This window comes from Camarhynchus parvulus, chromosome 5 (assembly GCF_901933205.1).
Source record: "Camarhynchus parvulus chromosome 5, STF_HiC, whole genome shotgun sequence".
NCBI classification, from domain to species: Eukaryota; Metazoa; Chordata; class Aves; order Passeriformes; family Thraupidae; genus Camarhynchus; species Camarhynchus parvulus.
Window position 1 is genome coordinate 47,750,285 of NC_044575.1, and position 21,176 is coordinate 47,771,460.

The 21,176-nt window shown below is 38.7% G+C and overlaps 2 protein-coding genes across 6 annotated transcripts in view; both read left to right on the plus strand.

Moving 5' to 3' along the window:
* Positions 1-13,355, plus strand: part of AK7 (adenylate kinase 7) — a 28,833-nt gene extending 15,478 nt beyond the window's left edge. Inside the window, exons 13-18 of one of the 2 annotated variants that reach the window (XM_030949574.1) lie at positions 2,088-2,216; positions 3,221-3,295; positions 3,970-4,167; positions 8,080-8,300; positions 10,402-10,560; positions 12,248-13,355. In XM_030949574.1, the coding sequence (XP_030805434.1) occupies positions 2,088-2,216; positions 3,221-3,295; positions 3,970-4,167; positions 8,080-8,300; positions 10,402-10,560; positions 12,248-12,298 (833 nt within the window). In that variant the 3' untranslated portion in view covers positions 12,299-13,355. Of the gene's footprint in view, positions 1-2,087; positions 2,217-3,220; positions 3,296-3,969; positions 4,168-4,495; positions 4,585-8,079; positions 8,301-10,401; positions 10,561-12,247 lie in introns of those variants that run through there. The other variant, XM_030949575.1, reaches the window with a different exon arrangement.
* Positions 13,356-13,968: 613 nt separating this feature from the next.
* The window catches only part of PAPOLA (poly(A) polymerase alpha), a 43,369-nt gene continuing 36,161 nt past the window's right edge, over positions 13,969-21,176 (plus strand). For 3 of the 4 annotated variants that reach the window (XM_030948607.1, XM_030948609.1, XM_030948610.1), the window contains exon 1: positions 13,969-14,252. In XM_030948607.1, coding sequence (XP_030804467.1) covers positions 14,245-14,252 — 8 coding nt within the window. In that variant the 5' untranslated portion in view covers positions 13,969-14,244. The remainder of the gene's footprint in view (positions 14,253-21,176) is intronic. The other variant, XM_030948608.1, reaches the window with a different exon arrangement.

Consider the following 21,176-nt stretch of genomic DNA (forward strand, 5'->3'; position numbering starts at 1 on the left):
ATTGCCAATCAAAATCAGAGAACCCACCCCTACCTTCTCTCCTGAATTTAACTTTATTAATGATTCTCTGCTTCCTCCCACCAGCAGCACAGGGAGATGGAGAATAAGGGTTATGGCCAGTTCATCACATGGTTCTGCTGCTGCTTCCTCCTCAGGGAGAGGAGTCTTTTCCCTGCTCCAGTGTGGGGTCCCTCACACTGCAGACAGTCCTCCACAAACTTCTCCAGTGTGAGTCCTTCCCATGGACTACAGCTTTTTATTAACTGCTCCATTGTGGTCCCTTCCACAGGATGCAGTCCTTCAGGCCTAGAAGGCTCCTTCAGGCTCTAGAGTGGGCTCCTCTCTCCATGGGTCTGCAGGTCCTGCCAGGAGCCTGCTCCAGTGTGGGCTTCCCATGGGGTCACAGCCTCCTTTTGGACATCCACCCACTCCTGAGTGGGCCTCTCCATGGGCTGTAGGTGGATCTCAGCTCTCCCCTGGACCTCCATGGGCTGTAGGTGGATCTCAGCTCTCCCCAGGACCTCCATGGGCTGCATGGTGACAGCCTGCTCACCCTGGGCTGCACCACAGCCTGCAGGTGGATCTTTGCTTTGGCACCTGAAGCACCCCCTCCCCTAGTTCTGCACTGACCTTGGTGTCTGCAGAGATGTTTCTCTCACAGATTCTCACTTCTGTCTTCCCTGACCACATTTTATTTCTGCACAATGACTTTTTCCCTACATAGATATTTGGTCACAGAGGCATTACTACCATCCCTGATTGGTTTAAATTTGGTCAGCAGCAGATCCATCTTGGAGCCATTTGGCATTGGCTCTGTCGGACACAGGGGAAGCTTCTACAAGCTTCTCAGAGAAGCCACTTCTGTAAGTCCTCTGGCTAACAAAATCTGTCCACACAAACCCAATCTAACGATACACCTTGTATATTAAAAGTGACATATTTTTAAAATAATTTGGTGCCTCTTTAATCATAGCACTTTCATCTTTCTACTTCAGAATTTTTTAATAATGTCATGTTTTCTTCTCAGAGCAGAGAGCATAAATTTCTATAACATAAAGTAAAAATCTGGTGAAATATACCTTTGTCAAACTTACAAAAATAAAAGTAGTTTAGTAAAAACAAGTGCACACTAATATGAAATTGTGGGGGTTATTAAGAACCTCATACATCAATAAAAGGTAAATACTACTTATGGAAGCCTGAAAAGAATTTGTAAAAGATTGAAAAAAGGTTCCTTGTTGAAAAATATTAGTTACCATTTGTATATTAATAATGTCATGTAGTTTTGGTCTTAGTGTTTAACGTTTTCCATGTAGTATAAAGTGATCCCCCTTAAAAATGTGGTCTGTTGCTAAGGGTTTAGCTGATTTAGATCTTGTGTATCTTCAAAGAAATTAACTTCTTACACACCTGGAAACATCAGTAATGAGACCTATGGCAGCATCTCTTCTGCATGCTTTGATGTGTTGTTTAAAATAACAATGTCTTTTAAAATAGTTACATACTTTTATGATTAGAATGGTTTATAAATATCTAAGACTTTTAATAGTCAAAGCAAAATAAAGTAAGAAACAAAAGGACAAAATTTCAGGTCAAACCTGACTTTCCTCCTATGTATTTTCTCGACAATGTAGGACAGGTAAATAAACTAATTCATATCACAACCTGTCTGAAAATGAAACTTGTAGAACCTACCTCATGTCTTTTTTGGAAGACTATCTTTAAGTCTTACAGTAAAATGAAAATAGAAAATTATTGCTTTCTCGTGACTTTTTTTCTCTAAGTATTTCTTTACTGCCTCTATTAAAATCTGATTGTAGCATTCAAAATAAAACTAACTTCATGTTTAGATCATTAAGGACTAATGTTTATATCCTTGTAAACACAAAGGTGATTTTATTTTATATCTACATTTTAATATTCCATAGATTGCTGACAATGCATATATACAAATAGTAACTCAAAATATTTAACTTTTAAGGGTCTAAGTAGAAGAAAAATGTATTAAAATGCATTCAGTGTTAGTAAAATAATTTCAGATCTCTTGTTTCTATAAACTAGGCACCTATTAACCTTCTTTGTCTTAGGCAGTCTAGGTGATGAGTATATCATTAAAATTATGAAGGACAAGCTCATGTCCATGCCTTGTAGGAATCAGGGATATGTTTTAGATGGGTACCCAGAGACCTATGAAGAGGCAATGGATCTTTTTAGAGGTGTGTACTGCTTGATTTTGTTTTGTTGCTGCTTTTGTTTTTATTGCTGCTGATGTTGTCATTATCATTGTTGTTCTCAGAGCCATACTACTTGAGTGCATCAGCACTGTAATGACTGCAGTGCAAGATATAAAACTAAGTTTTGTGATGTGTGATTATTAGAATGTAAAAAGGACTGTAATGCACCTTATTTAATTTATGCACAAGATAATTTTTAGACTATCTTTCCTGGTAATGTAAAAAGTAAATGCGCAAGCATGGAGGATGCTCTCTTGTCCAGCTCCACTTAAGCAAGCTCTATAGAATTTCTTCATAATGTTTAAGGGCTACTGAATGAGGGGATCCAGCCAGTGCACCAGTACATATTTTGTGAGCCAAATTATAGTGTATTAGGTAAGCTACTGTAGATACACACATTGCAAATTGTGAGCAAGCACTGTCCATACATTAAGACCAAAAATCATCTTCATGTTTAAATTATAACTGAGGTTTGAAGGTACAGAAAAATAGTCTTGTTCAGCTTAGTATGCTGTTCTGCAAATGGTCATGCTCAGCTGGTACTCTACAGGCAGTTTTACTGACTATTCATGAAAGCAGACCCTTAGTAGCAAAAACCATTTTAACAGAGTTGTAAAATATTTCTACTCATTGTTCTGAGCCTGGTCTCTATTTTTTTTCAGAATAATTTATTGGGCAGGAGGAGAGGCCAAAGATGAGACAGCAATTTTAAAATTGCACATATTTAAAAATTGTGTGTGCATGTAGATACATCTGTGGTGTAGGCAAACAACTACTAGTGTCCCAAGGTACAATTCTGGGGTGCCTGGCAACATGAATTACTTACTGAATTCTCTAAACTGATGTCAAGGTTAGATTAATTTCCAATTATTATTATAATTTGGATATTGGCAAACCTGTGTTTTACTTGGCACAATTTTAGCAAATAAAGTGATATTGTTGCTTCAAATGAAAATGTCAATTATTTCTTATGTTTGTTTTAATAGAAGAGGATGAAGGAGAAGAAGAAGAGGAACAAGCAGTAGGCAAAATGCCTAAATTTAATAAAATTATCATACCTGGTAAGTTCAATAGATTTCTTTTTAAAGAAACTGAGTAGTTTTATTTTCTAATTAAATAAACTGATGAAAAATTGCTGCCACCAACAAGAAGTCTAAAATATCACTCCATCTGTCCCTGTTTAATTTCACTTAAAAAAATCTATTTCATGTAATGCTGCTGCCCTCATATTTAAAAGTGAACAATTAATCATAGAATCATTTAGGTTGAAAAAGACCACTAAGAGCATCAAGTCAAACCCTAAATCCAGCACTTCCAAGTCCACCACTAAACCACATCCTTTAGTGTCACATCTCCTTATCTCTCAAATACCTCTAGGGATGGTGACTCAATCACCTCAATCACTTCTCCAGACAGTCTGTTCCAATGTTTGGCCAACTTTTTGTTGAAGGAGTTTTTCTTAATAAAAAGGAAGGGTTTGGTTCAGTTTCTGGGTTGTCTGTTTGTTTGTGGGTTTTTTTTGTGAAAATGCCACCAACTATTGGCTGATAACAACAGAAGTGGCTGTCTTGTTGTGATTACAGCAGCTTAATGGAATAAAAATGTAATGCATTGGTTATGCTGAGAATTGAAATAGCATGGATTTAATCCATGTAGAAATTGCTTTATCCTGCTGTTTTTGCTTGATTCCTTTGGAAATTTTGTATATATTCAAACAATATGTTCTTCTTCACAGAATTTATTTTTTCTTTGCTTGCATCTGATGAATTCCTTATAAACAGAATAATACAACTTTCAGAGAGTGAAGTTGCTGGAACTCATTATACTGAGGAACAGTTCCTGGAAACTCTGAAACGCTTCCGCAAGATAAATACCGATGATGTGACAGTTCTCAACTATTTTGATGAACTTGAAATACATCCTCAGTTAATTGGTAAGGAATAATAAAATTAGTAGATATAACATGAATAAAAATTTTTTGTTCTTACAAATTTAACACTTGCAAAAATCAAATAGTAAGTATCCGTATATAAATAATATTTTTATTAACATTGCAGAATATGTATACAACAAGCATTTAATTATATACCTGCACCTGTTTGTAAAATTTGGGGTGTTAGTTGTTCATTTTTGTAATCTTAATTATTAAAATAATTTTGTGACTTAGGTTACAGATCTCTGTACTGGCATCCTTTCAGATAGGTGTAAGAGAACATTTTCATGGACATAAACATTATGGTTCCTTATTTTTTTTTCTTTAGATTTATCCTCTGATGCCATTGTTATCCTCAAAAATTGGATTTGTTACCTGGTGGGCAACAAGCTAATAATTACACCCTGAAGAGAGGCATTGATTGTTGATTTCAGAGTTGTGCTAACCTCTGTGCTTGGTGGTACTCCACAAATCAAACACTCCTACTATCAAAACTTTTCACTATTTATATATTTTACCAAAAAAAGGGATTAGTGTTTATTGGCTAAATATTACATAGTTCTCTTATTAATTAGTATTCTTCTGCTGGGTAATTATTCTCTTGGTTTCTATGCTCAGTGTTACTCTTCATGTGGGTCAGTGGGTTTTGTGTTGGTGGTCTTTGAATATGTGGTTGTAATTTCCTCGCTGCTGGCATTAACTTTTACCCAGCTGGAGCTGATTTCAGCACAATTTCTCAGTTGGCTTTATTCCTTTCTTCCTTGGGCGTTCTGCCAAATGTCCTTATGGCCTGTAAATGTTGCACTCTTTGTGTCCACTATCAGTGGTACATCCTTCTTCCCCAGCTTTGTTAATGGCCCATTGGTCTGAGATCATTGAGTCTTGTTCAGGCCTACACCTTAACAAGGCAATTCAACGAACAAGTAATTTGTTTTTGTGACACCTGGACATCATTTAGAGCTTGCTGTCTGTTTCATGGGTTAAATCTTCCTTCTTGTTGATCAAGCTTGAAAGTATGCAAAGATGAAACATCAAAGTACATAATTTCTTTAAAAAAATTTTACATTTTCCACATTTTGCAACCCCATGGCAATATGTGGGTCATCTGTAAATTAAGAAGCATTTAAGAAAATTACTAGAAATCAAAAATGTAAGTCTGAGACTGAATCTGTTTTGCACTATACCTGTATATGAGAAAATTTGTCTTCCCTACATACTATCTAGAAAATTGTGATCACTGGGAAATCTTGAGAAGATAACTATAATCTGATTATTCATGCCAATGAGATCAGAGTGACAGCATTCTAAAAAAAAGGTGGGTTTTAGGGGGGAGAGGAAAGGAAACAAAGAATAAGCGTGAGACCTCTGCAGCTAAAATCAAACTGCTGATATTTGCAGTGTCTATTTGAGATGAATTATGAAAAGTTAATTGTTCAACCCCCTAGCCACAACTGATTTTCCAAGATTTTTATTTATTGTCAATCATGGAGATTATTTTGAAAATAATAAGATATAAATGTTGTTAGGAAGTATAGTAGTGGGAGAAAATAGTGAGTTAGTGTAATTGTTTTAGAACTGAGGAAATTCTACTGTGAAAAGTAAATGTATGAAATGGTAAATATTAAGGTCTGATGTCACCAATTGGTCATATTCTTAGCTTATACACTTCTAGATATGCAAGTAGATGCACTGTCAAAGAATTATGCCTCAAGATTATTCTTCAACTGTAGCCCATTCCAAATACAGAAACTCACTTGCCTACTGATTTTAGTTATTGCAGTATCACAACTGTGATGTTCCAGATGGTTTTCACGTTGGGTGTAAAGCATTGATTCTCATGTTCAAATGAGCATCATCTTTAAGTGCTGTTTGTCTCAGGAGTGTCTCGTTACCCATGTTCACATTCCTGGTTGTTACCCATGGAAGCATGCAGGTGTGTTGCTTCTGCTGTAAAATGGTAGGAACAGATTACAAAGGTAACTCAGCCATTAAACCCTCCATTCTAGTCGATGTTCCAGCTGGATTTTCAGATGCATAGAACTAAGTAGCAATGGATTTTATCAGAGACCCAACTGCTTGCTCAGTTTATTCCGAAGAAGAGGTTAAAAATTGTGCCTGTGATTTGTTAAATATTGTTTCAAAATAATAAATGTTTTCTTCCACCTTAAATTTAAAAAATTGTAACATATGGTTTTATGCATCATTTTTATGATTATTATTTTTTCTGAGTTTGAAATATGATTAGTACAAAGGAGTGGGCTTCAAGATTCTGGAAACTCTGCTTTGATGACTCACTATATGAAGACTGCAAGTTTGTTATCTTGTGTCTCATTCTTCTCATTTGCAAACTGGGAATGGTGACAGGCATGTTAGATCTTATACAAAAAGGCATGTTAAAGTTACAACAGCAATCCCTTTAAAGACCTTAATTTATGAACTCCTTCTCCAGAGATCTTTCTTCTCAGCTAGCATCAGTGCTAACTTCATTTCTCATTTAAATCGCATTAGTTTTTAAGGATAAATGTAGTTAATTCTGATTGCTGTAAAATGAACATCGTAAAAAGAAAATGGCCACTCTTCTGTGGCCATCCAAGAAAAAAATGCAGTCTTTGAGACCTCAAATTCAACATTGAAACCATTCTTAGCAATACTTAAAATGACAAGAAAAGTGATTTTCATTGTAATTTGTATGTCCAGATGCAGCTAAAATTGTAGGAATGATGGGCTGCTTCCTATAGCAAATGTATTGCTTTAATTTGAATACTTCATGAATGTAATTCCTGATTTTTGAAAGAAGAAGCTGTAAAATAAACTTTATCACGTAGAATTATGTTAGTTCCCTCCTCAATTCATGCGCAGAGTTTGGATTTGAGGTCCAAATCACAAACAATTTAACTCTTGGAAAAATGGTATTAGTATTTGAGAGTCTGATTTGCCTGAATTGGTGATTAGAAAGAACTGGGAAAAATGCTTTGCCAATGACTTTCAAAATAACTTCCTAAAGAACTGTGGAGCAGAGGCGACTTGAATTCTCATCTAAATTCTGTATTGCGAGTCTTCTTTTTCCCTCCATCGGCATGCTCTCCTTACCCACTTCTGTGCTTTTACACCTTCCATTTCCTGCCCCTGAACAAGCCCTTTGCCTCAGTATTCTCTCCCTCAAACGCCCACTTTTCCTCTTTTCCATGTACATTCCTGTACTGTTTCTGCCTCCCCACACTGAATGCATACAGAAACTAGAGAGCCCTGGAGAAAGTCTTCATTCTTCCGCATTTTTTCTTTTTCTTCTTTCTTGTCAAGTTTATTGTGCAAGTAACTTCCAGCAATTAAAAGTGGAGAAAGAATAAATGAAAGAGAAGGTCTTGTTCAGTCCTACCCCATCTACAAATTTGTTTTGTAAATATAACACAGTAAGAGATTGACTGGAGAAAGGTCTGTGTATTTGTAAATCTGTATGAGTGAAAACATTGGAGTTTGTGCCACATCCTAACAACCTATTGTGTAGCATTCCGGGGGAGAGATGGACAAAACTGATGGTTTTCTTCATCTGGATAAGTTGACATAAGATTGGTGCCAGGAGCATCTCTGAGAGATGGCAGTTGACCTGTTTTTTGGCTTTCAAAACCTGGACAAGCTTCAATTGTTAAATAATAGTTTTAAAATTTATTTTAGTATGTTTCTTCTTTACATCAGCTTAAAAGGCAAAGTATTTTAGCTGAAACTGGTAAAGAAAATCAGATTTAGAAAACTTCATTCTATGTAACAAAAAATTGACATTTATAAGCAATTGAAAACAACATCTTTTACTTGAAAATTCAAATAACATGAACACAATATATTTTTAGGTCTTGCATAATACTTGAGGATAGTTGACAAAACCTTGAAATGGTTCTCTTTTGTATTATTTAAAAGATATAGCTGTATATGAAGATTTTGAAAATAGACTTGCTGTATCAAAGATCATCAAGGAAGTTGGAGAACCTCGGAATTATGGTTTGACAGATGAAGAAAAGGAGGCTTTGCAACGGCAGGCAGCTGAGGAACATCTTGCCAAAGAAGCTAAAGAAAAAGTTGAACAAGAGCGTAAAGAAGATAAGGAAAGGGAAGAAAGAAAGGAGAGATGGGAAGAGTGGGTAGGTTAATATGTTTTTTTGGGAAAACATTATTATTTATGTGTTTTAGATTACTTCAGGTAATCTGTTATGTAAATACACTTGGGAAATGTAGCATAAATTCTCTTGTTCCTTATATCCTACTTTAGGTTTGGGCTAGGCTATCTCCACAGTGCATTTTAAAGCCTATCTTACAGAATGGGCCTTTTTTATTACAGACATAGCATTTTTTGCATTTTGGTATCAGCATGTCTTTACTTTTATGGTACTCGTGTTGCTGCTGTGCTGTAGCTCTTCTATTTTACCATTTATAAATATCTACTATCACAATCAGTGGAGATTTTCCTTACCAAGTCAAACAGGACTTTTGCATTTGCGCAGTTTGCTTCTAAGCGCCTGACTAAGTCTTAATCATCAAACTAGATTTTTAGTTCAACACTGACCCAATCTGCCAGCCTACACTGCAGAAAGGTTTCTGAGCCTGCAAGAACGTGTGTAAGAGCTGAGTACTCGGTTCGATAAGGACTACCTGATGCAGTCTGAAGGGTGGTTTTTGTTTGCTAATAATCTAATAAGTACTTGGTATTTAGGCTAGCTGACCCCAGAAGACTTGCTCGTGATGCTTTTTCCTTATTTACCTTTCCACACTCAAGGACAATTTAGTTAAATGACCTGAAATTCGCACCTTAAGAATGTTGCTGTTCACGCCCAAAGTCGGGCCATTTCACCGGAAGGCAAGTCTATTGTCTTCTTTTAGAGCTATTTGAAAACAAACTGATCCTTCCAAGGACAAGTCCTTTTCTCATATTTGAATGTCCATACACATCTATGGGGTAATAATATGCTGAAATGATTGACAATTAAAGAAGCATTACATTCCTCTGATGTTGGCTCCTATATAAGTGTTTTCTAATATCTGATTATTTACAGCTTCATTCAACATTAAACAGCATTTTGTACCCTGTAAAATTCGTAAGAATAGGTAGCACATTTTAGCTAGATTCAATCCAAGCCATCTACCTTTAAAAGTGCAAACTGCATTAATCAAAGCTGAAGTAGGTGTTAGATAAAATGTGTGTTTAAGGTTATCCTTTAAAACAGGCAGATGATCAGATCTAAGCAACTGTTCATTTGCCCTTGACGCTGTAAATTAGCTGCTGTCTCCGAGTAGTGGCCAAAGACCACTTGCAAGATTTATTCAATAGCACTCCTGGATTGTGTGAATAAGGTAAAAATTGGTGCATCTGTTTTATCTGAATATTGCTTTCGTGTTATGCCTCGAGTACAGAAAAGCAGTCTTCAGAGTATCATCTGTTTGCTGTATCTATATATGACTCAGGCTACTGATGAATAAAATGAGTGAAGAGAGGACAAGGAAAATGAGTTGGAGTAATCTTCTGGCTAAAGCTGCTGCAAGTATGCATGCTACTAAGCGCTATTGAATGGAAGGAAGAAAAGCTTGCAGCAGTTTTATTCCCTCATCCCTCTTACTTTTTGAATGTAAAAAAATAATTTGATATAACCTGAATTCAGAAATAAATTTAGCTGGTGGAAACAAATGTATTTCACTGTGGTTTTAGTGTATTTGACTCTCAAGCCCTCAAAAACATTAATGAAATACGAATAAAACAAATAAAGGGAACCAAAGAGAAACAAACTCAACACAATTTACAAATAGAAAATTAGAAAGCCAGGGCTCTCTACTGAGTAAAAATATTCTCCTTCCCTCCAGTTAAAATAAGCCTCAAGAAACCACTTGTGTTTTGCAATAGCACTAATTTTTGAAGTGCTACAGTGTATTTCAACTATTTTGCCAAATACCTTATGGAAACGGGACCACTGGAAGACTTGAGAATAAACCTCCTTTTAGGTGTTAAAGAAAAAAAATAAAATCATTTTAGTAAAGAGATTATGTCAGTCCTTATTATGTTCAATTCTTTGCCCTCAGTGTGTTGTGTGCTCTACATTTAATAAGCAGTTAATAATTTTTACTGTCAACTTGTTCTTTAAAGTTCTGTCCACAACTTCTAAAACTATTTTTTCCCTCTAGACCAGGACTATTATTTAGCCAAATGTTATTTGATGGATTTTGTAAACATTTTTTTTTCTTTATTAATTGTAGACTAAACAGCAGGAGGAAGTGAAAAAACAGGAACAAGAGTTATTGGAGGCCCAGTCTATTCCACTACGAAACTATTTAATGAAGAATGTCATGCCAACACTTATGCAAGGGATAAATGAATGTTGTAGGATCAGGCCCGATGATCCAGTCAATTTTCTGGTAAGGTGATTATGTTTTGTTTCTTAAATATTTTTGAATACTCATATAGACACAAATAATCTCTATTAATGAAAGGACTTAAATTTCCTCCCCACTTTCAGGATAGTAACTAATTAATGATTAGAATCTGCAATTCTGGTGACCAGCAATTATAGCGAAAATTAAAACCCAGAAACTACTCCTCTTGGGATCAGTTGATACTGTGTATCAAGGGAAGGATCCAGTGTAGTTAAACAGTAATAGGACAAAAATCACTACCAGAATCTGTTTCCCCTTAGTATGTGCACTCTGCACATCTTATGTACCCTGACAATTCTGCTGTGCCATAGAGGACTACAAGTTAAAGAACATTAGGCTTTCATTTCCACTAGATTGATTTGTGCCAATGAACCTGTTATGATATCTGATAGCTGGAGTTAGGTGCCTCAAAAGAGGGTCCACAAAGAGATCCCTGAGCAATTACACCCTTACAATCTAGACTTCCCTCACAGGACATCCCTCATGGGACCAAGAGCTCTATGAGGCTCTGAGATCTGGTTGCCCTTCATTGGTTTGCTGTCTGTTACCGAGGGCTTGCTAAAGGGTCACCTCCACACCCTCTTAGGTCGGTTTCAGTGGGCTTTTGGTTGGTTCTGGTTGTTACAATAATGTGGTTGTTACGGTTCATATACCATGATCTATGGGCTGCCTACCACAGCTATTAATTTTTAAGTAATGTTTAAGCTGCAGCTTTGTCTATTCTATTATTAACGTTCAGATTGTTAGTGCCAGGTTTCACTGTAATTCATCTTTGACTTAAAAACATAACCATATGGTTCAGATAAAGTTCAACCTGCAGCCTAAAAATTCTAGCTACTTATGCCTACTTTCAAATGATTTTAAATTTTTAACTCTTCAGAAAGCAGGACATCACTCTCCCCCCGCTACCCCACCCCCTGGCACAACTGAACACATTGTCATAATGATAAATGGAATCTCTTTGGTAATTCCCTTCACAATACACACATAAATAAAGGAGAAAATCCTGTAGGACATTTACAGACTAATTCCAGTTGCAAATGACCTCAGGACAGTATCCAGCTCAACTTTGGGCTGCAAGCAGTGTCAGGTCATTGCATTCAGACAGGAATCCATTATTGCTGTGCTGCTGTTCTGCCTGCATGTCCTAAACAAGCTGTTTACAAGCTGAAACAGAGCATTTTATTAATCAAGCTAAAGCTTGAAATGAAAGCAATGGTGTTACAATCCAACTTCAGGCATTAAGGAGTGTTTTCTTTTTGCCTACTGATGACAGCTACCTGTAGCTGTAGGAGTATGAGATCTTCCCTCATAACTGCATAGCTTTTAAAGATCAGTATCAGTGGGTCCAGAAACCAGGTTCTAGGGTACTCCCTAGACCTTTCCTTGGAGTGACAAAAACTGTTATAAATGGCTCACTTCCCTCTCTTGCCCATGATAGATACAGTGACTGCTATGAAGAGGGTGAGTGAGGTCAATGGTATTTTGGATAGTCTTTGGGGGAAAGAGATTTCTCTGACATAGAGACATTTTCTGCCATAAGTTACATTTAACACATTCTGCAGTTTTGTTTAAAGCAATGTTATCCACTAAATCTTTGTTATTTTGCATATATTTTGAAGTTGGAGATGTGAAAATAATTGTAATTTTGAAACTCTTCTGTTTATAGGCAGAATATCTCTTCAAGAACAGTCCTGATATCGACTGGAATAAACGTTAAATCCTAGCAGCAACAGGAATTGTGAAACAAAAAGAGAGAAAATTCCTAATACATTTTAGATAAAAAAGACTTAGTTTCTGACGTTATTTTTGTTTAGGATTACTATGCAATCTTCATTTTTATTTATCATACTTTATTACTATTTTGTACTGGATTTTTAATCCTCTTCTGCAACATTTCCATTTGCTGCATGTATTGATAGATACATTTACACATCTGTATATTATTTTCCTAATCCTTAGTGCATGTAGGCAGCTAGCCTGAGAAAAAACTTTTATTAAAAAAAGAAAAGTATTTCTACTGAGAAAGGAAATAAATAGAAGCAGCAAACTCTTTATTTCCCCTCCCAGTTTGCCAAGAGGCAAAAAGTCACACAATACAGTCTTCTTCTTCTGCTCTGAAGACTGACTGGTAAACAGGTTCCCAGCAAAGGTATGTCATAAAACCTGTGTTTTACTTTGGTATCAAACACATGGCTGTAGAACTCATTTAATAAACTTCAGCATTCAACATTAGATACATATTTTTTAGAGATTCTTGAAGAATCTAGAGTTTCCAGCAAATGTCTGTCCTTCTCAATTTTCCTGACTTCATCCAGCTGTCACAGGAACCATATCTGTACTGACTGAGCTGGAAGTAATTGCATACTTGGTGCAAAACAAATACAGGATTTTGTCAAAACAGAAGGCAAGGACCCTTTGTGCAAAGGGAGGGGGGAAAAGTGGAAGAGCTGAAAGAATAGTGATATAGAAACATTTGACAGTTATATTGCCTGTAACTCTGAGTATCAGAATTTTAGATGTGTTAATGCCCAATGTTTTTATTCAGATATATTAGTGTTTTAATAGAGTATCTTATTTCACCTTATTTCATAGTTACACAGACAAGTTGGGAATAGAATTCAGAACCATCATCTCCCACTCTAAAGAAACACATATTTTTGTGATCTATACGTCCTACATGGTGTCAGCCAAAGTCACCCTTTGTCCTGTGAGGCAATTGAAGATGAAATAATCGGTAGCTTTTGACACTTTTTTAGTTTGAAAGGGCTATTTTTCAGAATAAAGATGACAGAGAGGGTAAACAAGGTTTTCTCTAGAGTTACTGTAATGTATTGACTTTTCTAACAATAAAGTTTTGAGCTAATCTATAAAGAGTATGATTTTTTTTTTTTTATTTTCTGAAAGTTTATGCAGACTACTCCAGGCAGATGTTTCAAGAACAACTCTTAGAAAAGGCTTCGTTTGCTTTGCTTTGCGCAGGGCACGAATGCACAGTGAGCCCGACGGTGGTAGCCACAGCCACGCTCGTGGCTGCCTTTGAACGAGCCCCTTCCGAGCCCAGAGCGCCGGGGCGCCTCCCGGAGACTCTGCGGTGCCGGGGCCGGCCCAGCCGAGCCCAGCCCATCCCATCCCCGCCGAGCCGAGCCGAGCCGAGCCGAGCCGAGCCGAGCCCGTCCCGTCCCGCCCGGCCCCGCGCACGCGCCGCCCCGCGGCCGTTGGCGCTTTGTTTTCAAACCTCGGCCGGCGCCGCTGCCGCCGCCGCCGCGACTACATTCCCCAGCGTGCCCCGCGGCCCCGCCTCCCTCTGCGCACGCGCGACCGGGCGAGCGTGCGCGCCGTGCGGGGGTGTCCGCCGCGCTGCGTCAGGCCCCCCCCGCCCCGGGACGTTGCTGTGGTAGCGTCCGGGCGCCATGTTAGAAGGCCGGAGGGGAAGAGGCGAGTGAAGCGGCGGCGGCGGCCGGGCCCGGCACAGCCGCTCCCTCCGCTCTCGGGGCCTGGCCCCGGCCCGTGCCATGGTCGCGGCTCCCGCCGCTCCGCGGGACGAGTGACCGGTCCTCAGGCGGCAGCGGTGGGTGAGGAGGAAGAAGAGGAGGAAGAAGGGGACGACGCGGCGGCGGTGGTGGCGGCGGCGGCGGAGGAGGAGGAGGAGGGGCCGGAGAGACGATGCCGTTGTAAGTCCGGGAGCTCGCGGGGCGCGCTCGGGGCTCGCGTTGTGCCGGCTCCGGCCCGGCGCTCCCCACATGCCCGGGCCCTTCCTGCCGGGGCTCGGGCCCTTCCCCCCGCGCGGTCCCCTCGGCCCGGGCGCTTCCGCTGCCGCAGTGTGCGGCCCTGGCGCTGCTGCCCGCGCCGCCGGAGCTCCACGCTTTCTCGCCCCCCATCGTGTGAGCCCCGGAGGTGATAGCGATACGGCTTTTGCCTTGTTGTCGCCACGTTTACGATCTCGCAGCGGCAACGTACGGGACCAGGGGGACGCGTGCGGTGGCCTCCGCTCGCCGCTGCTGGGTCAGGGCGCACGGAGGGGCCAGACCCGCGTGTTTGTCCCTCGCTCGCCCCGGCCGCTAAGGGTGAAGCGCTTTTCCCCCAGCCCCGGCGAGGTCTCTCCCGCTGTGACCACGCGGGCAGTTTTTCCCCGTTCCGGGGTAGGAGACTCTGGGCCACTGGTTCCAGGGGGCTCCCCGAGCCCGGCGTGCTGCCCTTGGAACCCCCCGCTGCCGGCGGCTCCGGGCAGCGCCCCCGGCCGGCGGACGGGCCCGTGCGTCCCTCCCGCCCGCCGCCGGCAGCCGGGGCGCTTGTGCGCTGGCCGTGCCGTGCCGTGACCCTGCTGGCAGTCAGGAATAACCAAGTGTGACCTTATTCATCCCAGGTTGTTCGCTGATTTTTTTCTTTTATCCCACTTCTGGCTTTTTTTTTTTTTTCGCTTCTTTTTTTTTTTCTCCCACATCGCTGACGTTTTTTGCGAATTCTGATTGAGACGACAAAACTTGAAGCTCCTCAGCCCTGAAGTTCATAATCTTAGTATTTTATTACATTATAGAGATCGAGGGAAACAGTGATGTGTAGGTTATCAAGTGACTTTTCAGAATAAGGCATGCTTATATGCTTTGCTCGGTTGGTCTGTTTGTTTAGTTTTTTGTTTATGTGGTGGTTTTTATTTTCGTTGAAGAGAAATATAAAGAATTTGTGATTCTACACTCTTTCTCTCACTGTTATAATTTGGGTTTATTCCCTGTGGTTAAAATATGTCAGCTTTTAAGTGGCGAATACCCAAGGTTGTCTGTTGTTGTTAATTCAGTCTGAAGTACTGCAAAGTTAGTCATGGGGTAGATGACATGATAGAAATTTATCTGAGAGGATTTATGGCAGGGAAAGAACCAGTGGGTGAATGTGGAAGGAAAATGGTTATGCTGAGTAGGTTCTAATGGTTGTATAACGAAGCGCCAATGTCTTTATAGGTAAGTTTTGCACATGTTAATTATGGCAATGGTAAGTTACCAGAAGTCAGCTTTTGAAGTTGGTTAGGCTTTTCAGCCTCAGGAAAATGGGAGGGTATTTATTCCACTTGCTTTCATTCTTAGCTTATTGTGTTGTGACTACATAAATTCCAAAGGCTTAGTAACAACATATAAAAATTTGGGCTACTTTTATGTGTTGTAATAACAGCCATCTTCAATTTTGAAAAGTTTGGAATGATTTGATAATTTCTCTTGATGTAGGTGTCTATGATACTTTAACTAGAAACACTTAAATAACAGTACATAGTTACAATGGCACCAAGTTATTTCTATTTTCAGTGTAAACATTACTTGGCAACTTAACTTGTATAGGAGATTTATTGTCGTTAGCAAAAATGAGCCTTTTTCAGTTTGCACATTTGTTCTGTCGTTTGTATGTTTGACTTTGTTGGCTTGGTATCATCCAGTCAAGACTTTAAAGTGAGTATTATAATGCCACTAAGTAGAAATGCTGGTAATGCTAATTCTTGAGTTTGTGAAGTGAAACCTCTGACTTTAGAGAAAAGAAAGAGACAGCTTGGGAAGGAAGATTTTTCCTCTATAATTCTTTCCAGACAGTTGATTCTGTCTTCTGGACGATAATCTTTTTGAGTGAAAGTGGAACAACCCTATGTTACTGCCAAACTTTCATGGTGACAAAATGTTCTTTTTTTTTTTTTTTTTTAATTTATTTTGGTTTTGACCTGACCTTTCAATATGTTCAAACTTCGTTTTCAGCCCTGGTGTTTACAATTGACAGGCCTTGTCAAAACTGATTTCTTATACAACCAGAGGTTGTCATTATTCTTGACTTGGAGTTCCGGGTTCTCCAGAGTTCACCAGTGTTCATATTGCACTTATTAACAGTATGATACAAAAGTAGAAAACCAATCAAATTCTTCCTGTACGTGGCACATCAGTAGTAAGACTGCTGATGCTGATATCTGGCATTTACAGAAGCCTTTAGTATTTTTTTAATATTAAAATTTATCCTAGAAACTTTTGTGGTGTTTTGTTAAAATTCTCATGTGTGAAGCGCTAGGAGCTGTATAAGGAATAAGTCTTTAACAAAAAAAAAGCTGATTAGAAACAAGGATGACTATTTCCCTGTCATAAAGATATTTTTTAGTGCACAGTTAGATATAGAATAGTCCTGTGCATTATCTGAAACATAAGATACCAGGGAAGGATGAACTCACTAAGCTGTTCATGTGTTTTGGTTGGATCTGGGGCTTATACAGAAAGGCTTCTGACTCAGTGAAGGTGGAGCTATGTTTATGAGAGTGATGATTTACTCTTTTCATATAACTTGGGGCTTTCTAACCCTCCAAACAGAGAAAATATGAATCTGTTTCTTGGTAAGGTGCTGAACATCTGTGTGTGCTGAATTCATGGCAAAACATTTTTGAAATGTTTTGTAACCAGAAATGGAAAAGTGCTTTGAGTCATATACATGAACATTTAAAAGTGCCATAAGATCTATAAATTTTAAGTATTATTAGTATTGCTAACTTCTGTATTAGAGTTTTGGAATGTCATTAAGAGTTATTCTTTCCAGTGGACAGACAAGCTGATTCTCACTTCTGAAGTAAGACTTCTCATTTTTTCTTTCACTGAACTTTGCTGTAGACATAGGCAAAGTCATTGTTTTCTTCACTTTTCATTAGAGTCTGTCAGCTTACATGCCAGAAATACAGCACTGTATTTAAAATGCCTTGTGCTGACTGGGAATGGATAAGTAGTGTGTTTCTGAGCAGAGGGAGTTGAGAATTTTATAGGCTGTTAGGAAAGGAATTAAATTATTCTTTGCAGAGCAATGGACTGACTTTGGAGGAATAGTTTCCATAACATAAAGTGATAGCTTTCTTAACTGAGAAGCAATTAATATAAAAATCTGTGCTGAGGATTAGATGTAAGGATATATGTTTTGCAGTAGCTTTCAGTCTTCCAGTATCACTCTAAAAAAGGACTGAGTGTATACCTGTTAGTGTAAAGGTACTGCACAGAACTTGGAAACCCAGTTATTTTGGGCTGAGCAGATTTCACCACTGAGACAAATTAATCTCTTAACAGTGAAATGCTTTGTGGGATTCCTAGTTCATAGTTTATAGTCCCTGTTATCTTTTGATTCAGCCTTACTGAATTTCTTAAATTGCTCTTGAGTTTTTTGTCTCCCATATAGCAATAAAAATAGTTTTTGGTTCAACTGCTGCCTGTGCAGTTCATTAGCACTTTCTTTTCTTTAAACTTGAGAAACTTTCCCTTCAACTGTGTTAGTAAGACTATTGTGGATGGGTTTTTGTTTGCACATGCTGCCTTTCCTGTTCTTCTGTGTGAACAGAAGAGCCAGAGAGCTCAGGAGAGTGTCCAAGGTTAGCAGAATGTGTATGAATGACCTTTTGCCATAGGTGAGCCTCATCTGTACCCCTGTTACCTGCAATTGCTCCAATGTCTGTGTTCAAATCAGTGTTTGTTTTGAACACCTCATACTGACAGTTGAAGACATAATTCATGGCCTGAATGGTCCAGTAATATTCTGCTAGATATTGAAACTTTTATTCAGGAGGGACAGCTGTATTGTCTTAAGCATTTGAAACTTATGTTCCCCAGTAGCTGATTTGCACAGACTTCATTGGTGTTTCCTGCCTAGATTTTTGAAACTTCGTGTGGAGTGATGGTGTTAGCATTAAGCTGGAATCTTCACTCTGAATTGCCAGTCATTCATTGCTGAAGGAAATGTAAAAAGAAGCAAAATCCCTCAACGGAGTTTCTCTGGATCTGGACACAGTGGAGCTTGAGCTCCATGAATTTAGCTCCAGCTGGTTAACCAGATGGTGTGATGACCAGTATTGTTTCAGGAATCTGACTTGTGTGTCTTCATCAGCAAATAAAAAGGAGTACATTTTGCTGAGCTAGTCAGTAGAGGCAAATAGAGAAGTGAGGATAATCATTGAGAATCCTTAAGATGTGTATTTTGTCCTAGTATCTGGATGAGTTTGAAACTTAGGGGGTTTAAATTGTTGTGATTTGTTCAGTATTATGCTATGTATTTTTAATATTTCAGTTGTTTGTATTGTCTTTTATTTTTGTGCTGTTTCCCAAATTTCAGGAGCATGATATTTAGATAGTGTGGTGCTGACAGCAACTGTATTTTGGTTTTGATAAGAAATGTAAAATCTCAACAGAAATAGCACTAAAAATAGTACTGTTAGAATGGACGTGGAATGCAGGGAGAGAAGAACAAGTGTTTAGAAGGACAGGTTTTCTTGTGGGGATAGAAGTTGGTTTAAATACAGAGCACATCTGAAAAAGTTCAAGACAGGATTGCTGATTTTTCTGAGAATGGAGAAAGGTTCTAGTGTTGTAAAAGCAAACAATAGTACAGAACTTGGAATTACTATCCAAGTCTTAGTCATATATGGGACAGTGTTACATAGGTATACCTGTATACCTGTATTTACCATGTTCAGTTTAAATAGGTGTGTTCAGGCTATCACCTGATCTTCAAAAGATGCACTGTAATCCCTGCTCTACCTTAGAACAACATTTAGTCACTTCCATATAAAGGAGTTTAGAGGTGTTTGCTCTGGAAACTGTAAAGCTTCTTACAAGCTTTATTCGGGTGTTTTTTCTTCCACTTCTGCACTCTGTTTAAAATAGGTGTTAGCAGTGACCATATAGCCAAGGTCTGGTCTTTTAGTTTGGTAGATACTGGTAACAGTATAAAAAGATACTGCTTACTAAAACTTGAAGTTCTGAGGAAAAAGTTTGACTGCACTGCCTTCAGCTTAACGCAGACTAAATTGTGTCTTTGTTTTTATATGGGGAAGAAGGACATGTGGATTTCTTGCTGATTAAATTAATATTTGAATATGAAATATTGAATCATAACACTCTAGAATAAATCCAAAATGTGTAGCTGTTGCCCAGCTTGCACATGGTAAATTGTTAGTATAAGTTCTTCAAAAATTCAGATTAAGCCAGAGCTGCAACAATAGCATGTTAAATTTAACTCTACATAATTTTCCATGATTTTATTTTGTACTTGTGCAATTGACAGATAGTTCATAGTCATCTCAGAGTGATAGAATGATCTTCATGTTTATATGTGGTTGACAAGAAACAAACCCAAAAGCCTCTATCTTAATTTTCTTTTTGATCTTATAAAGAAATGCTTAGGGTTTTTTTGTTTGGTTGGTTTGTTTATTTTGGTATTTTGGTTTGGTTTTCCTTTTTTATTAAAAACTAAAACCGAACAACAAACACAAAAAACCTCCAAAACAAAAAATCCCACAAATCAACAAGCCCTAGACATGCTTTCAGTTGTGTCAGACCCAGATGATCTGCCAAATCTGCTGTTGTCAAGAGCGACTATCTGAGATGGAACTTCAGTTGTTGTTTAATACTCTCATTTTTGTTAATGTGTAACTTTAGTGAGTACCAGAAGTGATTTACCATCAAGGTATTGACTCCCCAACAAGGCTAATCTCTAATCCGTTTGGGTAGGAGGTTAGCACTGATACTTCCCTGGTTTTTCACCTTTCTCTTTGAATAAAATTGGTAGCTTAATAAGCTCTGCTCTGGATGTGTCACAAGTAAAAAGTAGAATGTCCATCAGCCCATATGTGACTAAGGGAAGATGTTGGAGTGTGAGTATGATCTCCATGGAGGGAAGGAGGCAGGGAGAGGATATACCTTTACTTATTTATATTAACTTTCATGCTGCCTTTTAAATGAATACATGAACAGAATAAGTTACTTTATTCTGTCCTCCATTAAGTTTAACAAACTTTCTTGTCATACCATTTTTTCTTGAATTTTCCAAAGGAATTTTTTTCATATTCTTTGTTGTGCTACAGAAACCTTGGACTAGAGTTAATTTACCAGGTGTAAACAGCAGAGCTTCAATTTAAATGTTTTTATCTGGAAATTACCTATGTTCTCTTCAGTGTTAATATAGCTTAACTGTCTTCTGCAGCTGTAAAATCTTCAAGGCAGCTGTGCTGAGAATTGTTACACACTAACCCAGTGAAAGGGTACTTACTAACTCCTCAATGCTCAAAAATAGGTGAAGCACTTGTGTTGGGGAGGTCCAGTGCTGTTGATAGCATCGTTATTTCATTATTATAAGAGTAAATGCAAGAACTGTAGCTGGCTTTATGTAACAGTTCCCAGAGATGTATATCTGGTGATCGATGTAATTGGCTGTTTGAAGCTGTTGTTTTAGTGAGCAGTTTCAAAGCTTGTCCGTGCCTGTGGCCATGCTCTGGTGCTCCTGTAGGGGCTGGAGGAACACTGCTTTAAGTCATTGCAGTGAGGTGTTTTGGAGGCAGAGCTGCACCTTGCACTGCAAGCGTAAACCACACTAGGGAAGAGAGCCGATGTTTGGCTGGGGTTATGTACTGTATGTAAAGGATTATGTTTAGTTGTTAGTTCTTGAATTTGTGAATCGTGGCCCTTACAAGTAGGGGGAATATAGAGGCCTCTGTCAGCATTGGTGACTTCAGAAATTAGCTCAGCAGAATCTGGTTTTGAGTGACATTGAGTCTTTTTTGAAATCTAGTAACAGCATCTGCCAGGCTGTGTTTTGCCAGCCCTTTTAAT